At 44.2% G+C, this 18,084-nt stretch overlaps 2 protein-coding genes across 9 annotated transcripts in view; one reads left to right on the top strand and one right to left on the bottom strand.

The window, feature by feature from the left end:
• Positions 1-4,022, top strand: part of INTS8 (integrator complex subunit 8) — a 24,508-nt gene extending 20,486 nt beyond the window's left edge. The window contains 6 exon segments of the mRNA XM_032692490.1: positions 1,048-1,151; positions 2,341-2,391; positions 3,027-3,100; positions 3,182-3,246; positions 3,340-3,383; positions 3,671-4,022. Of these exon segments, the coding sequence (XP_032548381.1) occupies positions 1,048-1,151; positions 2,341-2,391; positions 3,027-3,100; positions 3,182-3,246; positions 3,340-3,383; positions 3,671-3,787 (455 nt within the window). The 3' untranslated portion in view covers positions 3,788-4,022.
• Positions 3,827-18,084, bottom strand: CCNE2 (cyclin E2). 8 transcript variants are annotated; one of them, XM_032692505.1, is made up of 12 exons: positions 18,007-18,084; positions 16,256-16,294; positions 16,064-16,172; positions 15,826-15,885; positions 13,748-13,899; positions 11,824-11,959; positions 9,278-9,424; positions 7,982-8,077; positions 7,130-7,264; positions 6,387-6,498; positions 5,582-5,736; positions 3,827-5,214 (listed from the first exon to the last, which is right to left on the bottom strand). In XM_032692505.1, exons 2-12 carry the CDS (start codon positions 16,267-16,269, stop codon positions 5,113-5,115), a joined length of 1,218 nt encoding a protein of 405 aa, XP_032548396.1. In that variant the 5' UTR covers positions 16,270-16,294; positions 18,007-18,084; the 3' UTR covers positions 3,827-5,112. The 8 variants fall into 8 exon arrangements, with proteins under 8 accessions (XP_032548396.1, XP_032548423.1, XP_032548414.1 ...); XM_032692532.1 differs by having other exon boundaries at positions 16,064-16,169; positions 18,007-18,052; XM_032692523.1 differs by lacking the exon at positions 18,007-18,084 and adding an exon at positions 17,698-17,752 and having other exon boundaries at positions 16,064-16,169.

The following is an 18,084-nucleotide window of genomic DNA, read 5'->3' as shown; positions in this document are numbered from 1 at the left end:
AGACAACCAGACAGGTAGGGTACTGCCTGTTGTATGTGCTAGAGAAGGACATGACCATAGCCAAACTCAAAGGTAGAGTAACCATCCTTCCACTTAAATTATCTGCTGAAACCACTTTAGTAAAATTTAGCTTTCAAACCAGATTGTTCTTTTCTGGCCATAAAATGGTATTTTCTGTGCCTCTGGCATCTACTTGCCAATGCTTTGGGCTATCACAGTGTCAAGGTGCAAGTTTCCAAATCTTTTTTTGGACTGGAAGGATGTCTGTGGTGTACAGTAAGATGTAGTGCAGAAATGCGAGTCTGTTGCTCCCAAAGGAGACCCATTTGGCTAGAAGATGCTTTATAATCCTTGGGGTGAGGGGAAGGGTCTAATCAAGTGTTCAGTGCTGTCACCTTATATATGGGAGAACGATTCAGGGTTATAAACTGGCAGTTTACTGCTTGTACAAAGTGCAGCAGCATCCCAGAAGGAGACATTATGTAGGGATCCTCAAATCCGGTGCCTGAAACAACAGTTGTTGGAGCACTCCTGGCATGTGCCAGGTCTGTATTTCAGCAGCAATGTGGACAAGCTGCTCCTGCCACAGAGCCCCTGGAGGTCTTATCCTCAGTTCAGGAAGAGCTGGGAGTAGAACTGGTGCTGAACCATGAGAGGCCTGTGGTGGCATCAGCTGTTCCTCTCACTTCACCAACTAAACTTCTTTACTGCCACTGTGTGTGTTAAATTCGCTGAAGGCAAACTTCTTTTCCGCTCTTACTGCTGATGGATTCAAGATCAACTACCTGAAAAAATTAGAAGTATTTCTCAAAAGGCAGAACTTTGTGTGTGATACTAGTTTTCCTGATTATGTAGTTTCCCATCCATCCATCACTGTTTTACCACCTGTGTGTCCATGCTTTTTAAACAATGGTACACAAGTCACTTCCCCAGTAGAATTCAGCTATGAAATATATGCATCTGATTAATTCTATAAACAGTTGATCTGACTACTAAGTAACTGCTGTATTTACTTTTAAGACCTTATTTTACTTTTTTCCATGGCAGCAACGAATCAGTATTCAGCAGCCCTTCACTATTACCTACAGGCAGGAGCTGTATGCTCAGACTTCTTCAATAAGATGGTGCCACCAGATGTGTACACAGACCAGGTGAGTTAAAGTGGGATTTAGATTTACAAAAATCCCTGTTTGGATTCAGTCAACATCCTGATTCTACATAGAGACAAAACTGTTCAGCATACACACATTCCTGTAGCCTCTGGGGTTTTGTATCTGTGCTTCCAGTGCTGGTATCACATGGACGGAGCCTGCTTGTTTCCACCCGTGGTGCAGGCAAACTTTGTGTCCTGTCTAAATGCTTCTGAAATACTGTCTGCTCCGGTTAACATGGATGAGGGTAAGAAGCATGGATCACATTAGTAGTGAGATCCAGACAACACTGGCTCCTTTTCCCATGCACTGGTATTTTTTCCCAGACTCTGACTGAGCAGAGCTGCATCAGGGCTGTGCAGGGTTGTCTAGAAAGGGGTGGGATTGTAGTTTACCCTTGTCAGGGCGTGCTGGAGGCACAGCAGAGCAGGTATCTGTGCACTTTGCAAGTGGGTGTAACAAGTGGCTTGTCACTTGCAAATGGGCTGTGAGTGAGAGCCCCATCATCTCTCTGTGTTCTGGGGGAATCCTCAATCCCAGACACAGCATGTTCCAGTGACATCGTGCAGGATGTCACTTAACCTTTTTCCAGGCATTTGCTTGTTCATTAGGAAACCATTGCATTCCTTGTAGTCTGTGTTTTGGTAGGCAGTAGGAAGGAACTGTCTAGACCCAAGCAAGGTGTCCTATCCGATTACTATTCCTTTCATGTTCTCATTTATAGGGCCAGTGAGAGCTCCAGATGCCATCTGGAAATCCTGAATGTTCACAGCCTGGTCTAAGCTGTGCCTCGTGCCAGGCTGCCATGGTGCAGGAGTCCCAGCTGGGACGCCTGTGCTGTCACACAGCACCAGGGGCCTGCCTTGGTGTCAGAGCTTTGTCAGTGCTGGTCCCACCTGCCAGGCCTTTCCTGTGGGTGGCAGGAGGTAAAGGTGAAGCTTTTTGCCAGAGCAGGGCCTGGCTGCCTCACACAAACACAGGGTGCTGCTCCTCAGCACATGCTGACCCTTGGGACATCTCCGAAGTTGATCAGTGGATATGCTAAAACCCCAAGGTTAGGGGGCTTAGAAGAATGTAAATAGCTATTTAGCTGGTCCCTTGCATTAAAAAAAGAATCATAAAAATTGCTGTTTGTGTTCCAAAATGAGCATTTCAGAACTTGTGTTTTGTGTTTTTAACCTTTCTCTAGGTGATAAAAAGAATGATCAAGTGCTGCTCTTTACTAAACTGTCACACCCAGGTGAGAGGTGAAACATGGCATTAAGTAAAATATTTGTTAATATTTTGATGATAAAAAGTGGGGAGAACTTTTTTAAAAATACTAAATCCAACTTTCCTTGGAAATGCAATCTGCAGTAAAGTAGATTTTGTTGTTACCTTTGCTTCTAGGACACACAAAGGACTGAAATTAATGAGTAAATAAACATAGATTTGGAAATATTCTAAAAAGTAGTAGTCTGTGAGTGTTTTAGCCTACTTTTCTCTTATAATGCAGATTGTTTTTTAGAGAAACAGTCCAGTAGCTGTGGGGTGGTGTTCTTCATGATAACAAGGGGTGGCTGTTGCTGTTCAGTGGGATCGTTCATTCTCCAAGAAGTAACAAGCTTATATTTGGCTCTGATTTAAAAGCTGTTAAATGCATTTAGAAACCTGGAAACCAAGTCAGTCCCTTCAGATCTGAGTAAATTCCTCTTAGCTATTGCCACTGTTGATGTGTCAGAACAAGCCCTATTCAGGTGCTCAGAATTTGCTTGCTGTGGAAACAAAGACTAGATTAGGTCCAGAAAGGCACTGGGATTAGCAAGGTGTTGTGTGGAAGGTTTCAGTGTGGGGGGAATTCAGGCTGTCAGAATCACTGTAAGTCTTTCCTTACAGGTAGCTATTTTGTGCCAGTTCCTCAGAGAAGTTGATTATAAAACTGCATTTAAGGCACTGCAGGAACAGAACAGGTAAATGTTACAACAAAGTTTACAGATGCATAAACCCAGAATGTGAATGTGTCAGTGAACCTAACCTGCCTTGTCCTTCAGTCATGATGCCATGGATTCTTACTATGAATACATCTGGGATGTCACCATCTTGGAGTATTTGACATGTATCCTTTTGCTGGAATGCCACTCATACTGGATGTTCGCAGCTGGAATAAGTCTGTTTCCTCTCTAAGTGACTTGCCTTGACTGGCCCTCAGATCTCCACCACAAAAGAGGCGAGACAGACAAGCGGCAGATAGCAGTAAGTTAAACTGGGGTGCTCAGGGTGCTGGGATTTCTTTAGAGAGTCTTTCCTTCCCTGAAACCACATTTAAAAAGAATTGCCACTGCCAGTTTTAATTTTATCACACAATTCTTTTAGAGTCTGTGTGCTCCTGTGAAGCTGTGGCTCTAAAGTTGTAGGGATGGGGTGGCAGAGCATGTTACAGAAATAAATCACCCATGGAACTAGTGCTGAAAATGCTTTGAAATGAAACAGCTTTACTGGAAGGCCTTTTGCTAATGGTGTCTCTCCTCTTCTGTTTCAAGATAAAAGCCATTGGCCAGACAGAGCTGAATGCCAGTAATCCAGAGGAAGTCCTACAGCTTGCTGCGCAGAGAAGGAAAAAGAAGTTTCTTCAAGCAATGGCAAAACTTTACTTCTAGGCAAATGCTGGAAGACTTATTATAAAACATGTAAAAGTGAAAAAAAGTCTTTCAAGACTTTATTATTTTTAAAAACGCATTTAAATTTTTATACAACATTTACAGCCTAGTATCTTTCTTCTTAGAAATAGATGAAATCTTATAATAAACCCCTTATTTTTACAAACTGTACAGAAGGCTGGAAGCAACTTCAGCTAGTTCCACAATGGCTTGTTTGAAGAAGACATGAATTCAAGTTTGTCAAGTTGGTGTGAGTGTAATGTGGATGTGGGTGGCACCTGATGCTCTAGTGCAGCTTCAGGGGCTGCTCAGTGTCATGTAACACTTGTCCCTGGACGTGAGGCACAGGTAGAAGCATCATGAAAGAGGGAGGAGGACTGATACCCATCTTTCCCAGTACTGCCCTTCATCACAGAAGTGACTCAGAGGTAGTGAATATTCCAAGAAAAACACAGTAGTTAATGCTGTTTATAAAACACTGATAACTTACAGCTCCACAGTTTAAAATACTGTTCCTATGACGGGAGTGGTTGTAGAGTACCTGCAGCTCACTTTATTCCATACCTTCTCCAGTTCTCATTATGTTCTTTTTGCAAGTTGGTGGCTGGCTCATATAGGACAGAACTCCTTCCTTCCAGGACTGTACTTCCAGTTATGGTTACTTCAGCAGCAGGTCCTTTGCTGATACTCTTACCTGAGGTCAGTGATAACATTTAAGCCTGCCGTAAACTTCGGTTTTAATGGCTGCCATAAATTTATCAGCCTCCTGTGGAGCTGGAATTTGATACAAGGCTGGCTACACTGTACTGCACCCGAAGAGTGGTTTCAGACATAAACTGCTTACCCACAGGCCTCTGTAATACTGCACCTGAGCTGGGGGACTAACTGACAGGCAGTGAGCTCTGACTTAGCAAGAGAAGAAAAAGAACAAGTCACGAAGTGGTAATCGGTACAAGCTGTCAATAAGTTCTCCTGCACATCTAGCCCAAATTAAAGCAAGTGTGACATGTAAGCTGAGTGGACCAATTTTGCCACTAGGCACTATTAAAAAAGTTCTTGACATTAATAAGTTAGGAATGGTGAGAATTAAACTAAGTTGTGTCAGAATGGACCAAGGTGGTCCGGGCTCCTGTGACAGCAGGGTGGAATGCTCAGCTCAACTCTTTTTGTTAAGTCTCAAGGATGATGCTGGTCTCAATTTCCTGCTGCGTCTTTTACTGCCAAAGTCTTGAATAGCAGTAAAGAACGTGAGTCACCTTTAGTGTGGTCTTGTTCTGAAGCACCAAGTCCTGTTTCTGAATCTGTTAATGATATTTGACTGTATTTCATTTCTTCTCTGTGCTTTTGGGAGGGGTTATTATTCCACCTGTTGACACGGGCGATAACTGACCTGGGGCACTGGACACTACTCCACTGTTCACTTCTTCCTGTGAATGGGGGGAAGAAGACACCAGTTAGTACCCACCACAAGGTCTGCTCTTTTGTGTCACTAGTCAGCAGTGCCACCTCACACCACTCATACAATTCAAGTACTCCAGAGTTAGGATACTGAGTAAAGCCAGGGTGACATTACACAATGAAGTAAAGATTATTATCTTAGGAACACCTCTCCAGTACTGGTAATCCAAGTGTTTGCTTATGGCCTGGGAATGTTACATTAAAACATATTGTTTACAGCATCACTGGTTGTTGGGCACCTCTGACCACACTGGCTGAGAGAAGCCAGGCCAGGTGTGAGAAGGGATGTGTAATGTACCCTCAGCTGTCTGAACTGCACATCCACAGACCACCTACCAGCATGTCCAAGTAATTTGTGTGTGTCTGGATATTATGTCGATCTTCTGCTGCAACCTTCTTAAAGTTCTTAAGCTTCACAGGGAATCTTTTTGCCACGTTCACAAAAGGAACCATCCATTCTACACACTCTGAAATGTTGTCCCAATCTAAGCCTAGGGAATAGAACACAGGAATATATTTAAACATTATGAAGGAGTTGCGGTGTTCCAAAATGGACATAAGTTTAAAAAAAACAATAAATAATAGTGCAGATAGAAATTCAGAAGCATCCTCCCAGAAACTGGCAGCATTTTCTTATGCTTGTTACATGAAAGGGTAGTGGCTAAGGATGGTGAGTACAGGTCACAAAGGTTCTCGGTGCTTTCCAGGGAAGGCTGAAGCAACTTTCAGCTTCAACAGAAGGTTTTGGGTCATGCTATAAAAATATACACTGGGTGCTGCTGAGAGACATGACTGCTTGGGAACTACATTTTAGGAGAAAAAGTAGCCAAATATATAGCTAATGATCCCTCAAATAATGGGAAATAATAGAGCAAGTATTATCCCAAAACCAAGAACAGTAAATCTGCCTCATTTCCTTAGCAAAGACTGCACTTCTGAAGGGGTGTCCTTCTTTTTTGAGTCTTTGTAACATCTGAAATGGTAGGAAGTGAAATTAGGGGGAAAAGAACAAACTATTAGTGTCCCTGTAGCTTTTGCTCTTTAGCAGTCTGGTAAACCAATACACTCCAGCTGCCTTGGGCCTGTGATAGCTTCCAGAACTCCCTGCTCAACAAGGCCAAGCTTTATAGCCGTGTCTTACCTGAAGCTTTCTTAACTATTTCAATTGAGGTATAGTGGCAGAGCGCTGCAGCAGCTAGTGTTCTGTACTGGAAATCCAAAGAATTCACATCCAGAATACACAGATCTAAAAGCTGAGGAAATGAAGAGTAACAAATTTTAACAGCTGATACTTTAGCATAATCCTGTCTCAGAGATGGCTGTGCATACACATTCCTACAGGTTCTGCCCTGGAACAGGGCTGAGCTCCAGGAAAATACTTTCATAAATTTAAATACTACCTAGTGTAGTATTTACATCACTGAGCTACCCAGCTTCAGTAAACCTGAGATTAGGCACAATACATGCCCATGCAAACTGAACCACACACTCAGACAAGACACTCCCCAGGCTGCCTTCTCAGCAATTACACAGAAACACAGTTAGGGGCAACACAGTTAAAAACAGCCAACTTTCTGTAGGGTCCTAAATTATCCACCTTCCTCTCAGAGCTGTTGCTGCTGTGTATAGTAATTAAAAAAATAACAGATTTTTCCAGGGTACAGTAAAATTTTAAAATATGTGAGAGCAGAGAGACAAGAAACAGGGGTGCTTGTCCTCAAAACTGAGTATGAACTTCGGTGGTAGAGTCAAACTTGCACATTCTTTAAAAAGTAACAGGTGAGTGTAAACAAGGGAACACTTCCTTTCATGGCTTTTGAGGTGTAATGTTCAGTTTTTCTTGTCATCACTCCAAGAAGCACTTTCCAACAGTTTACTACCTACCTGTGCTATCTGAATGAATTTTTCCTGAGAATACTGAGGTAGCAGCACTTTTGGAACATCCTTCAGAGCATCCACTTGAAGATAGAGGTTCAGCCAGGAGACAATTGTCACTGGACAGAGTTCCCATTTTAAAGCCTGCAAATATTTACCAAACAGTTAAGTGCCTTAAACCACTTGAGGATAGTTTTCTGCTCTGACTTCTTCACATACCCCTCCTTCTGAGATTATTGCACAGATCGTTAAAAGACCCTAATGATCATGTACAATTTCAAGTACAAACAGTCACTTTGGATTGCATTCTCACTGCTTTTTGAACAGGGTTTGCTACGATCAGCACAAACATGTATCCCTATGCCTTTGCAGTTGGATCTTGTGTACTTTCCCCATTCAGAAGCTGGGAAGTTAAAGAGTATTTCCTCAAGCCTTCAGGCTAGCTGCCTGAACCTGCAGCTCATATCTGTTAAGGAAGAACAGATTTACAAAGTGTTCTGTGCTGGTAAGGATGGATCCTTGCCAACATGAGGGGCACTGAGTAGTATCAGGTCTTTGCCTGGCTCTCTAGAGACCCCTGTTCCTGCACAGCAAGGGACCTTGGGAAGCACAGTGCATTACACTGACAGCCTTCTAGCCTGCTCCAGTAAGAGCCTTTATGTTCATACAAGCATGAGAAACCTGCTTGACTTCTCACAGTCAGGGACTGTACCCTAGTCAGGGGCTCTCAGAGGTCCACTGCACATACAACAGAAACAGGGACGTACTAAATGTGTTCTCTTTCTAAGCAAATAAGTGACATTAAAACACAAGGCTCAGCTGGACAGTCTTCCAACCAGCACTTAAAACCACAGCTATTACCTTTAACATAATAAGTTCCATTCTTACAATATCATCTTCACTGCAAGCACCATCAGTGACGTAAGCAAATTCCTGTATTTTAGGAGCATAGATTTCCTTTAAAGGGAGAGAGGGGAGGGAAAGTGAAGATTAGAGTGTCTTACAGTTCTAAGAAAGACTGAGAAAATACTGGCAAATACTCTTCTGTCCCTATCAACATGTTAACATTTCTTATGCTACAATAGTGTTTTTCTCATATAACCTACTTGTTTTTTAATATGTTGTAAAACACAATGGAGTTATAGCAACTCTTTTAGCTTTTGGGGAAATAAATGCTGACCAAGCAATCAGAATCCCCTTTCATTTATACTCTTTCTACTCAGCCATTCCAACTGATGTGAAAACATGCACCATCCTAATTCTGGTACAGGACACTGCTGTGCTAGAAATGGGTGGCTGGTACAGGTTACCTGCAACGTCAGTGCTGAGGTAGATGCACAGATTAAAAAAAAACAAACATTAAAAAGCTACAGAAAGATGAGAGAAAATGCCAGCCACTCTAACTGGCAAAATCCATACTGCAGAGATGGTTAACAAGGAAATTTGCCAACCCAGTCATGCCAGTTGGGACCAAGCATAGCTAGGTGTGTTAGTAAAAGAGAACATGCCAGCAAAACTCCTCCTATACCAGCTGGTTCTGTGGCCACTCTACGGCCCCACACACTTCCTTAGGACAGGTAGCACAGAACCTTAGCATTGGGAGCAACAGGGAGATCTGGGGATTCCCAGTATTAAAACGTAATATCCCAAGTGTTCCTGGCCTACCATGCACTACACAAAAATATGCTCTTGGCTCAGAGCTGTAGCACACAATGTAACATGTCACCATTGCTGCACTTTAAAAGATTAAAACTCCACTAAATGGGTTTATAAGGATATCAGCCTGATGTAAAGGCAGTTTGAGACTTAGGTTTGGTTTTGTTCAAGTCCCACACCCATTCCTGAGACTGTTTGCCAACTGCTGTATATTTGAAAAAAGACAAGACAAAACAAAACAAAGCTACTTCTAGCACGTTTGCATGCCTTTTAAGTTTATGTGGTCTCCTTCCCTGCTGCTCAGGAAAGGGAGGACAAAGACTACACTCCAAGAGATTGACATACACACAGCTGAAGGAAGACAAAAAAATTTCCCCTTCTGACCCTCGGTATTGTACATACACCATCAAGTTCAAAAGACTCAGACAGAAGAAATAAATGTTATCACTGTCCTTTTAGTTACTCCAAATTCAATATCCTCCCTGTAAGAGAGATTCTTACCTCAAGTTTGGAGGCAATGAATAATGAGGTAATTCCTATGAGCTGAAGCATGCTCTTGTTAATGTTCTTTTGTGTCAACATGAATCTATCAAAAAAGTCTTGAGCTAGATAGAAGGTTTCCCGGTGGAGTGCATACACCTCGCACACCTACAACAGGAAAAAAGAAACCAATTCAGTTTTCTGTTATAAAACTCTGTGTACACACATTGGAGTATTCAAGCTTTAATAGCAAAACAAAACGTGCACTATTTCATCTTTTGCATACACAAACCATCATATACCTACGTGTGGAAGGATGCAATGGTTAGTATGGGACTGGAAAAGGCATTTCCCATTGCTCCCATCCAAACACAAATTGCCTATGATATACTAACACACTTTGAAAAAATACTTTTTCCAATTTAAATAGCAATCATTTTTCCTAAAAATGCATACAGTTTCTCACTCAAAGCCTTGTTGAGGGGAAAAACCCAACAAAACAGCAGCGTGTGCACGCACACACACACACAAAGAATACTAAGGGCTCAAACCTCAAGTTGAAGTCAGTGAGCAAATCCTCCCTGTATTCCTAGTAGGTCTGTCTCAGGGTAGAACCACTAAAAAAAAAATGAAGTCTTTGGCTCTACAGCAAACGAGCCTGGAAGCTGCTGCTGGAGGGGCCTCTGCTGGCAGGCCAGGAGCGCTGCCTGCAGCCCTCAGGCTCACTGACGGCCTCACTAAGCAGGAACAAAACTGCAAGAGCGACCATCTGCTCCATCCCAGTGCGTGTTTCCCTGGCAGGGAGAACTTTTAATACTCGCATTGTATCAAAGTGTTTCAAATGTCAGTTCAACAAAAAAGGCGAGGAGACTGCCCAGGCCTGGAGATCTTAAAGGGAGCTCTACCTTTTCATACAATCTCTAATTGAATTTGGGTGGGACTACCACAACTGCATCTTATCTGCAACTCTATATCCCTTCCACAACTAGAAAACAGTTAGATATCTATAAATTACTTACAATCTACATGCAGTAAAGAACAGGAACAGAAAAGAATATCCAAGAAATAGATCCTAAGTGTCATTATTTTACTTGGATACTATTAGCTATTTCCCAAGATAAGGTTGGAGGCTCATTTGCAAATTAAAACCCTTCCTGACCACCAAAAATTCAACTGGTTGGCAGAAATAGCACAGCCCATTCTTTTAGACCTGATATTATATTTACCAATTGCTGTGCTACTCTGATATTATTTGTTCCAAAGAAGATTCAGAACCACAACTGTACAGATCAGGCCCACTCATACATAAATGGCATCATTATTGTAAAAGTGTATTGTCCAAACATAATAATGCTTATTGTAAAAGTGTGTTGTCCAAACATTAAACAGTATCTCAGTTATAATATAACAGAAGACAGTGTTAGGAGTTGCTGGGATTTAAATCCACTGTGGTGTGTTTAAATCCACCAAGCTAGACAACAGCAAGGCCCTTGCTGACATTCTTATTTGGAAACTGGGTGATTTCCTAAGAGTTCAAGACTTCAGAAAAAGTGCAACAAACCAATGTAATGGTAGTATGTAAATTACACTTTAGAGAAAGTAGAAGCACACAACTAGAATAGTTTTTATATTCAGTCCATATTATTAAAACAAAACAAAACAAACAAACACTTTCCTTTTTCTTGAAATTCCCTGCTCTTAGCACTGGCTGCTCCACCAAGACAGTGAGAGTGCCACCATAACATCTGCTTCCTTGGAATACTTGATATGGAACTGATAATCCTGCAAGGACTCTTCTGCTGATGGACAAGGATTGCATGAGGCAAAGATTGCTTTTGGCAGTGGTGACTGAATTTGCTCAATATAAAGTTCTTGGAAACACCTCCAAACCATACCTTTCTATTTACAACACTGATACTCCTTCACATAGGCTGCCAAGATTGAGAGCTTTTATTGGACAACTAGAATAGTCTTAAGTAAACCAATTAGATCAGAATATGGATATGATTTATTTGTAGACCTTTCACATAGGGATCTGTCCATATCAAGAACCTTCAGCTCTCAGCCACTGATGTACTACTTTCTTCTGCTCTCTTCATATGATACAATTAAAAATTCCCTATGGAGTCAGTAAAGAGCACCAGGGGCTGACACTCAAAAGCTCTTGACAGGGACAGGGTGATAACTCAAGTCCTCGATACAGATGTTTCATGGCTTAGATACAGTCTAACACGTAAAGTCAGAGTTCCATACCTGGTCTGTCTGTAGCAATTTCACTACAAGTCTCAAAATTAGATTTCTCTCCCTTGCAAGAAGTAGTATGGCAAGGGCAAAAGTTAAGTATTATTGCTCACTGTCCTGTGTGGAACATTCAGCATCTCCCTGCCAGGGAAGGCCTGGATGTAGCTCACCAAGGGGATCAGAAGCAGTCACTGGTTCTGTTGCAAAATAGTTTTGCTATTTTTTCATAACAGAATGTGTTGCTATTAGATATTTATATAAAAGCTGTGCTTCTACCTGCCTACTTCACAGGCACAACACATGGCACAGTAGCTAAAAGAACACACCTCCAAGAGCCAGTCCAACAGTATCGATCTCATGTGAGGCTGCAAACTGGAATGTAGTGATGTGAAGTGTTTGCAGTGAGCGTATCTGTTCTCCTTCATCAGGATGTTCAGCCAGATATCTTTGGAGTTTCCCCAGCTATAGAACAGAATTACACAAAGCATTATTAAGTATATATTCAGCTCACAAAAGGAGAATAAAAACACTATTTATTGTTTACAGACATTCAGAAACAAAAATTCCACATACTACAAGATCTTTATGGTAATCGCAAAACTGCAGGTATACTTGAGACATTTTACACCACCACAACAGCAGCCTGCAAAGATCATCAGCAAGTCCAGTTCTATAGAACAGACATTAAAACTGAACATGTGCCTCCCAAAGTTGCACATGCAGGTAGTTTCCTATTTTGCCTAGTTGGGTTGCTGTTCAAAGAGCGAGATAAAACCAAACTCTCCCCATAAAAAAAGGTAACACATCCCCTCCCTAAGAAAGAGAAGACATACATGAAGTTGGTCCAGCTTAGTTTGAGAAAAACATTTACAGATGGTATTTAAAAGTCACTCATCCATCCCTTTATTGCCTAGCCTACTTCAAGGCTCAGAAGCAGGCTACTGAGAGGAAAACTGAGTTCCTGTTTATTGCTAACATTTATCAGCACTCCGGTCTACTTGGGAGGATGATGCCCATATCATCAATATGGTTTCTTTGTATTTGTTATTAATTGATACGGGCTTTTTCTTAGACGTACTTCTCATGCTGCAGGTACTAAGAGGGACAGCGTGTTAACCAGTGAAATTATGATTTCCTACTGAAATTTTCAGAGCTTTATATTTACCTTTCCCCAAGCAGAAGTAGAGAGACAGAGCTGACCACAGGTATTGCCTACAAATTCTAAACCACATCAGTTTCATTCTGCCATCATAAGTTAAAAGCTGGAGAGATACTTGTTTGTTTAATGCACAAGTCCCCCAGTTTAAGCAAGCAAGCACTGAGAAATCAATTACGATCTTCCTACAACAATTAGGGAAGCGTGAAGAAGTCAGGAAAAGTAAATCATCCTCTTATTCAGCTAATCAGAAAGGATGGAGGTCAGCTTTACCAGATGCCTATCAACAAGAGGATTAAACACCTTGCATGGAATTCTGTATCTGACCATGTCTTTAAGGCAAAACATCACCAGGCAGCATCTCCCAGTTCTGATCAAGTTTTGGCCAGAACAAAAAAAAACACCAAAGTGTATCTAGAAAGTTTCTCTTAAAGTAATGCTTCACATTCTGCTTCTTTTCTCATTCACCTCAGCAGAAGTTTTCCCTAATGCATTGCAGTAAATTTACCACCTCTTTCTTTAAACCCCAGGCTGATACAAATAGCAGCTGATACTCATCTAACACACCTGAATGTCTAAGAAATTCTGAAACTGAAAACTATGATTTAGTCATATAATCTACCCCTCTGCAGAAGGGAAGCTTTCTAGAATTGTGACTGCACTAAGCATACTGTACTGCATTAGCAAGCTATTTGTGATATTGCCACAAGTTTATTTTGAACATTTTAAAGTTCTCAGTGAAAATTCTGCTTCATATTTTTTGGTCACTCAGTTCTAATAGTACTGAAAAAGTTTAGTTTAACCATTATGTGCCTCTTAACCACTTGGAGTCTCCAGTGTTAAATTATAAAAGGACAGCTTTGAAAGATGAAAATTATCTATCTGGTAAGACAAAATAAGGTCAGGGAAAAAAAAAAAAAAAAACAAACCCAACACCAAAATTTCTATCTTTTTTTTTTTGAGACATTGAATTTTTTGTGGAATGAGGAGACAAGCAGAGGTGTGTATTATACAAGCACAATGCAACAGATTTTACTGCAGTAGTTTAGCATATTTGACAAAACATCAACAACTACTGCATCCAGTAAACTTACTTGAGTTCAGGCAAAGGCGACGGATTTATGAAGAGGTTACTGAACCTGTACTTTTTGAATCTTGAGAAGTCAGTGGTCACTGATTCTTTGTGAGGTGTTTCAATAATTATGCAAGGCGAGATGCCTCCAGTTATCGTGGGCGGCCAACAACTCTGCAAAACAAACAAGGTATCTTTAAAATGCTGGTTTTACTGTGAGAGTAAGAAAGGCATGAAGTAGATTATAGTAACAGCAATATATGTAAAGTATATTAGTCTTTTTGGATCTCAGCATCAGTTCAGGCACCAAAACCAAGAAAGACAAATCAAATGCCAATAAAACCTTTCACAGTAAAGAGGGAACATGTATAAACAGATTTGATGGATTTGGGGAATTCAGCTTTGACAGAGACAACTGTCTGTAGTTCATGAACCCACAAGTAACCTATTTGTTGCTTGAGTTGCTCAGTTACAGTACAAAAGGCAAAGATACTCATTGGTACTAAAACACAAGACTGTAGGTTGCTAGTCCTATCTACTTATCTACTCAGAGGGAAAAGAAAGGAGAGGGTGGAGGTTCTACTGTCTCTCAGTGGAAATTCAGCAACTTGTTATCTTCCAATTAAGTGCTCCAGAGAGGAGCCACCCATCTCAGCTCCAGAGCTAGATACCCACTACACAAGCAGCAGCTGTTAATATCTCTCAGCCTGCAAATGCCAAATATGGGATGCAATGACTCAAAAGGAAAGAAGTGCAAAGGTATTCATGCAGAAAGCCTCAGAGAAGGAATTCTAGATTACTGTAGTTAACTAACCTGTTTCACTAACACTTATTTGGCTCTACATAACCAATACAAGTGAGGAGATATCAAATCCAAGGAGCACATGCAATGTTGTAGTAGCTGACAACCTTCAAAATGGTGACACAGATCTTTAATTGTGTGGAGTTGGGGGAGAAATCCCATTCATAAAGAATGGCAACAACAGTCTCTGAACACAGAAACTTTTCCTATATAGTTGACTTGCAAGGTAAACTACACAGGATTCCCTTAGTATATCCAAACCTATTTATAGCCAGACTTCAGTATCCCAAGAGTGAAGTTACATATTCCAGCAGAATTGACCTTAAGGTGCAGCCTAGAGAAAAGGGAGGTCCTACTCCTCTTTCTCTCCTGTGGTCCTCACTGCCCAAGTCCACCCCTTCCTTCTTTGGTCAGCTCTGATGCTTGTCAGACCCTCTGCTGGGTTGATTCAACTCACTAACCTGGCAAAACATGAACTGAACCTGCATACTGCTTCATTCAAAGAGAACCAAAAATAGAGCAAGGCAGGGGATGCAGTGCATGGCCAGCTATCCAGGAAGGAGACAGGAAAGCGGTATTTCCCCTTTTCAGCAAAGGTAAGTTGTGACACGCAGTTTCACTCCAAGTACAGCTGATGTATTTACACAGCATTTTTTCCAACTCAAGGTTTACAAAGATAGCCCCACAATCAGAAGAATTTCACTTCACCATAGCTGTTAAGTCTCACTTACTTTACAAACAGAAAAACTGCCAACAAGATTGTTTGCGAGAGAAACTTACATTATTTTACTAATCACCTTTAAAATAAATGTCTGTAAAGCTCCTCACTTGTTTTAAGAGTAGCCTGTGTTAGTGAAAACAGATTCCTAAATTGATTTAAATAATCAAAAGAACTGCTAAATGAAAGTAAAGACAGCCTGCATGGTTATGAGACAACTAAATGGCCGTGAAACCACACCTAAAGTTAAAACAAGTGCAATGATCTTGTTTAGACTTGCCTCTAGGCCTTACCTGCTCTGCATGTGGAATTGTTCTGAAATATCTGGATTTATTCTTTTACACCTAACCTACTCTGCAGTGGTTTTTACATTGAAGGATCCTTTATCTGCAACAAAGTCACATGTAAAAAAGGCAAAAACATATAAAGAGGTGCTAAGCTCCCACAGCTTTTAATATCTGAAGATACAAACTTCCCCTATTCAATACCTTCTGGTGTCAAATGCATGATTTCACGCCCATCAACATAAACCAGATGGAGTCCCTCACCTAGTTTGAACTGGTATTCAGGATTGAATTACCTTAATCTCATATTGATGTTTTTTAGCAATTTTTCCATCTTCTCTTTTCTTAATCTCCTGCTGAGAAGAGACACACGTCAATACACTGACAGCGAGCAGCACACCCACCTCTAGAGCTCAGGTAAACTCTTGCTACCCCATCCCACTTTATAACTTGGCAGAGTAAAGACTGTCCCATCCAAATGCACTGGAGAACTTTCGGTATTATTAAACTTTTCAAGTTGCCCAAATAGGTCACCTCTGCTGTTCTCCTTTTTCTGGTCTGGAGATATTCTAGTGTTTTCAGTTCTTGTGGAGACTCTTCTTGACAGGACAGTGGCTGCTGCTGCTTGGCTTGCAAACGGCTACTGCAAAGAGCAAAAAGACATTAGACATTGGGAGAGCAGCAGTTGTTGGATGAGTACAGATAATCTTGGCACTAACAGCTTACCTGCGTCTTGACATCTTCTTTGGGTTTTAAGATCTCTACCTGGATCAAAGGAATAAGATGAGCTCAGTTAGTGTATTATCACAAAACTAAGACCAAGTTCCCTACTTTGCATCATGAACTCATCACAAAAAGCAACATAGTTTACACAGCTCAAACAGAAGGGCGCAAGTACTCTACTGGCCTCAGGAACGCCTGAGCAGAGCATGACTGTGGTATATAAGCACACACAGCTCCATGTCCTGCTGCAGGGTGCCCAGGTGTGCCAGTGGCCAGTGTGACTCAGGCTGGATGGGGGTGTGGAGGAAGTTGTAAAGGGACATCTCCCACACAAGAGGATGTGGGGGGTCCACGGGGCTGTGACCCCCTCCACTCCAGGTACCCCCACCCCCACAGCCGGTGCTGCCGCTCCCCCGGGTGGATTCCCCCCCACACCTGCCGGGTTGGCGGTGCCGCGCTGGGACGGGCCGGGCCGGGCGCCGCCCGCGCTCCCGCCGCGCCGGTTCCGCGCCAATTTCCAGCGAGCGGGGAGGCGGCGGCGGCCTTGCCGGGATCAGGCTGGGCGGGGGGCACCGCCGCTCTCCTGCGCTCCCCCTCCCGCGGGGCCGATCCAGCACCCACCCGCTCCTGAGAGTGCTGAGGGGACGTGTGAGGGGACAGGGCCACCGCCCCGCCTCCCCGCGCTCCCGCCTGACTGCGAGTGCGGCTCCCTCCAAAACCTGAGGGGAAGGAAGGGGCTGCCGGGACGGCGCCTCACACGCGGGACACCCACCCCCTACCAGGACACCCCTCACAGGGACCCTCCGAGGCGGGGACTGGGGCTTTGAGGGGATGTCCCCACGAGCACCCCACTCCGAGGGCCGAGGCGGGGAAGTGGGGACCAGCCGGGTGCAGCGCGGGCGGCAGTCGGGGTCAGCCCGCCAAGCGGCTCGGCCGGCATCCCCGCCCCCAGCGCGCCCGGCTCCCTCCAAAACCGGGCAGCCCGCCCCCCGCGGGGCTCTCCGAGAAGGGCGGGGGGCAGCCGATGGCGGGATCCCGCCGACAACCCGCGCTGCTCCCGCCGGGTGCACTCGCCCGGGCCATCGCCGCTCACGGCTCCCTGGGATGGGGCCGCTCGTGGGGACATCCTCCCCAGCCCGCTCTCCTCAGACGCTCTCCCTCCAAAACGCTGCCCGAGCAGGCGGGCAGGCAGCCCGCCTTACTGCTCCCGGTCACTGCTCCCGCCTCACCGCTCCCGCCTCATCGATCCCAGCCACTGCCCCGCGCCGCCGCCAGTGCGCCCCTGACACCCCCCAACACCGGCACCGGGTCTGCCGGTACCGTCACCACCACTACTACCAATCATCACCACCATTCTAACCACCACCACCAGCAGCGTTAGCTTCACTATCATTATTATCGCCACGCCAGCCACCCTCCGTCCCTCCCGACAGTACCCCGCGCACCTCTGTCGCTGCCGCCCGGGCCGCACTGCTCAGCTGGCGCCGGCGCCAACCCGCTATATAGCGCGCCGGGCCCGCGCTGCGCATGTGCGAGGGCGGCAGGCGGCTCCCCTGCCCGCCCGCGCCCCGCTCGCCCCAGCGCCGCCCCTGGGCCGCGGGTCCGCGCCGACCCCCGCAACCCCCGGGACACTCCGCGTCCCGCTCGCCCGCCCCGTCTCTCCCGGCAGAGGCGTCCCGGGAGAGCGGCGGGTAGCGCCGGCAAGAGCGCTGCCGCCGCCCGCTGCCTCCCGCTGCCTCCCGCTGCCCTGGCACCTCTCCGCCTCCCAGGGCACACCCGGCACCATCGCCCCGCTCTGCTCCACCGGCCCCGCATCCCGCCGGGACGGCCGC

This window comes from Chiroxiphia lanceolata, chromosome 1 (genome assembly GCF_009829145.1).
Source record: "Chiroxiphia lanceolata isolate bChiLan1 chromosome 1, bChiLan1.pri, whole genome shotgun sequence".
Lineage (NCBI taxonomy): Eukaryota > Metazoa > Chordata > Aves > Passeriformes > Pipridae > Chiroxiphia > Chiroxiphia lanceolata.
Note: the sequence above shows the minus strand (reverse complement) of the source record. Positions and strands in the feature narration are given on the sequence as shown.

Excerpts from the sequence above, each read along its gene's own strand:
- CCNE2 (XM_032692505.1), bottom strand. Across the intron at positions 8,078-9,277 it reads TCATTGCCTCCAAACTTGAG|GAAATCTATGCTCCTAAAAT; the intron begins GTAAGAATCTCT and ends CTCCCTTTAAAG. Across the intron at positions 6,499-7,129 it reads AATTCATTCAGATAGCACAG|CTTTTAGATCTGTGTATTCT; the intron begins GTAGGTAGTAAA and ends TCATTTCCTCAG.